This window comes from Nannospalax galili, unplaced genomic scaffold, assembly GCF_000622305.1.
Source record: "Nannospalax galili isolate Female #2095 unplaced genomic scaffold, S.galili_v1.0 scaffold426, whole genome shotgun sequence".
In the NCBI taxonomy this organism is placed as follows: Eukaryota; Metazoa; Chordata; class Mammalia; order Rodentia; family Spalacidae; genus Nannospalax; species Nannospalax galili.
This window is the reverse complement of record NW_008354494.1, coordinates 591,848-594,345: the sequence shown is the minus strand read 5'-3', so window position 1 is coordinate 594,345 and position 2,498 is coordinate 591,848. Positions and strand designations below refer to the sequence as shown.

The following is a 2,498-nucleotide window of genomic DNA, read 5'->3' as shown; positions in this document are numbered from 1 at the left end:
GATTGTGTTAAAACTTCAACCTTGTATCCTAATTTATGTAACGCAGCAGTAGCACCCACAGAGACGTTAGTACCACAGTGTCAGAATACTAGGCTTGCTTCATTATCTTCATCCTCCATGTGCTTTTATTCTGAAGTGGGTCCTAGTGGGAAATTCAGCATCTCAGTATGTATATCGTATCCTTTGGAAAGAGCAGAGACTCAAGTCCACTTGAAAAATTTAATTTTCTTGGCATTGTCCCTACATTCTAACCCCATCAGGTTCTGTTTAACTCAGTCACAGTTTCAGAGTGCCCAGAGTTCTTTGGGAGATCCGCCTCAGGATTGTGTTAAAACTTCAACCTTGTATCCTAATTTATGTAACGCAGCAGTAGCACCCACAGAGACGTTAGTACCACAGTGTCAGAATACTAGGCTTGCTTCATTATCTTCATCCTCCATGTGCTTTTATTCTGAAGTGGGTCCTAGTGGGAAATTCAGCATCTCAGTATGTATATCGTATCCTTTGGAAAGAGCAGAGACTCAAGTCCACTTGAAAAATTTACTTTTCTTGGCATTGTCCCTACATTCTAACCCCATCAGGTTCTGTTTAACTTAGTCACAGTTTCAGAGTGCCCAGAGTTCTTTGGGAGATCCGCCTCAGGGCAGCCTTCACCTCATTATTCCTTAAGCTGTAGATAATGGGGTTCAGTATGGGAGTCACGACAGTGTAGGAGAGCGACAGTGCCTTCTTGTTCTCAGGGGAGGTGTTAGAGCGAGGCCGGAAGTACGTGAGGATGGCAGTGCTGTAGAAGAGGGAGACGACTAGGAGATGGGAGGAACAGGTGGAGAAGGCCTTACGCTTTCCCTCAGCTGAAGGCATCCTAAAGATGGTGGAGAGGATGTGGACATATGAACCCAGGATCAACAAGAAAGGGAAGAGGATGAACAGGACAGTGGCTATCAGAGCCTCCAGTTCAAACAGAGAGGTGTCAGCACAGACCAGACTGTAGATAATGGGGTTCAGTATGGGAGTCACGACAGTGTAGGAGAGCGACAGTGCCTTCTTGTTCTCAGGGGAGGTGTTAGAGCGAGGCCGGAAGTACGTGAGGATGGCAGTGCTGTAGAAGAGGGAGACGACTAGGAGATGGGAGGAACAGGTGGAGAAGGCCTTACGCTTTCCCTCAGCTGAAGGCATCCTAAAGATGGTGGAGAGGATGTGGACATATGAACCCAGGATCAACAAGAAAGGGAAGATGATGAACAGGACAGTGGCTGTCAGAGCCTCCAGTTCAAACAGAGAGGTGTCAGCACAGACCAGGGCAATGACAGGGGGACTGTCACAGAAGAAGTGGTTCACCCTGTTTGGGCCGCAAAAAGGGAAACTGAAAATCCATGTGGTTTCCACAGTAGCTACTGGGACCCCTGAGAACCAAGAAGCAGCTGCCAGCTGGGCACAGGACCTGTGGCTCATGATTATTGGGTAGTGCAAAGGGTCACAGATGGCCACATAGCGGTCATATGCCATAGTGGCCAAGAGGCAGCACTCAGCAACCCCAAAGAAGAAGAAGAAATACATCTGAGTGGCACATCCAAGGAAAGAGATAGTTGTGTCTTGGAGTATCAGAGTCCCTAGCATCTTGGGTACGATGACCAAGTTGAAGCCTATCTCCAGGAAGGATAAGTTTCTGAGGAAGAAGTACATAGGACTTTGCAGGGCAAAGTCAGCTGTAGTAACCAGAATGATGAGAACATTGCCCATTAGTGTGACTAGGTAAATGCCCAGAAACAGGAGAAAGAGTAGAGCCTGCAGCTCAGAGGACAAGGTTGAGAAGCTCACAAGAATAAATTCCCTAACGGTTGTCCAGTTTCCCCGCATCATTCTTCTGCCCAAGATCTCACTATGTGTTCAAATTTCAGGGACGTAGAAGCTTCCACATATTTTATAAGCTTATTGTACTCTAAGTAAATGAACCTCCTGTGGCTCCATACTTTTTCTTGTTATGGTTGTTGAAGGTCAAACATCTGTCCTCTCCAAATCGAATAAAATAATTTTGACCATTGAGTTCATAGTAGTTTTGAAAGAACTCTGTTTTTCCAGACTAAACTAAGATGTACTGTATATATTTAGACACATCCAGACTTTTCTCTGTTCTGTAGAGAAGTCCCAAAGGCGCAGCTGAACTTTAGCCTCTTATTCTATTACCCTTCAATAATCAGTGGTGCTAAGAAAGACAGGCGAAGAGTTTCTGAAGAGAGGGGCTTGATACATAATGAAAGTTGATGAGGTCAGGCAGGACATTTTACTGCAAAACAAAAGGCAGAAAGAAAAAAAATCTAGGAAAGTGAAACAAGAATTAACATATGATTCCCAAGGAAAAGACCTAAGTAGTTCCCAATGTCAAGGAACCCATGCCAAGGAGGATTTCATTTCATTCTAGGAAGCTCTATTTCTATACCCAGGAAACTTCATTCTAGACAGGAAGATATACAACAGACAGGAAGTGTGCTTATCTTCTT

General features: G+C 44.9%; 1 protein-coding gene across 2 annotated transcripts; it reads right to left on the bottom strand.

Annotated features, from left to right (window-relative positions):
* Window positions 1-597: 597 nt before the first annotated feature.
* LOC103748880 (olfactory receptor 10A4) lies at window positions 598-1,860 on the bottom strand. Of its 2 annotated transcripts, none has more exons than XM_008851662.1 (2): window positions 1,150-1,860; window positions 598-834 (listed from the first exon to the last, which is right to left on the bottom strand). In XM_008851662.1, exons 1-2 carry the CDS (start codon window positions 1,858-1,860, stop codon window positions 598-600), a joined length of 948 nt encoding a protein of 315 aa, XP_008849884.1. The 2 variants fall into 2 exon arrangements, with proteins under 2 accessions (XP_008849884.1, XP_029411149.1); XM_029555289.1 differs by having other exon boundaries at window positions 598-948; window positions 1,264-1,860.
* Window positions 1,861-2,498: the final 638 nt, after the last annotated feature.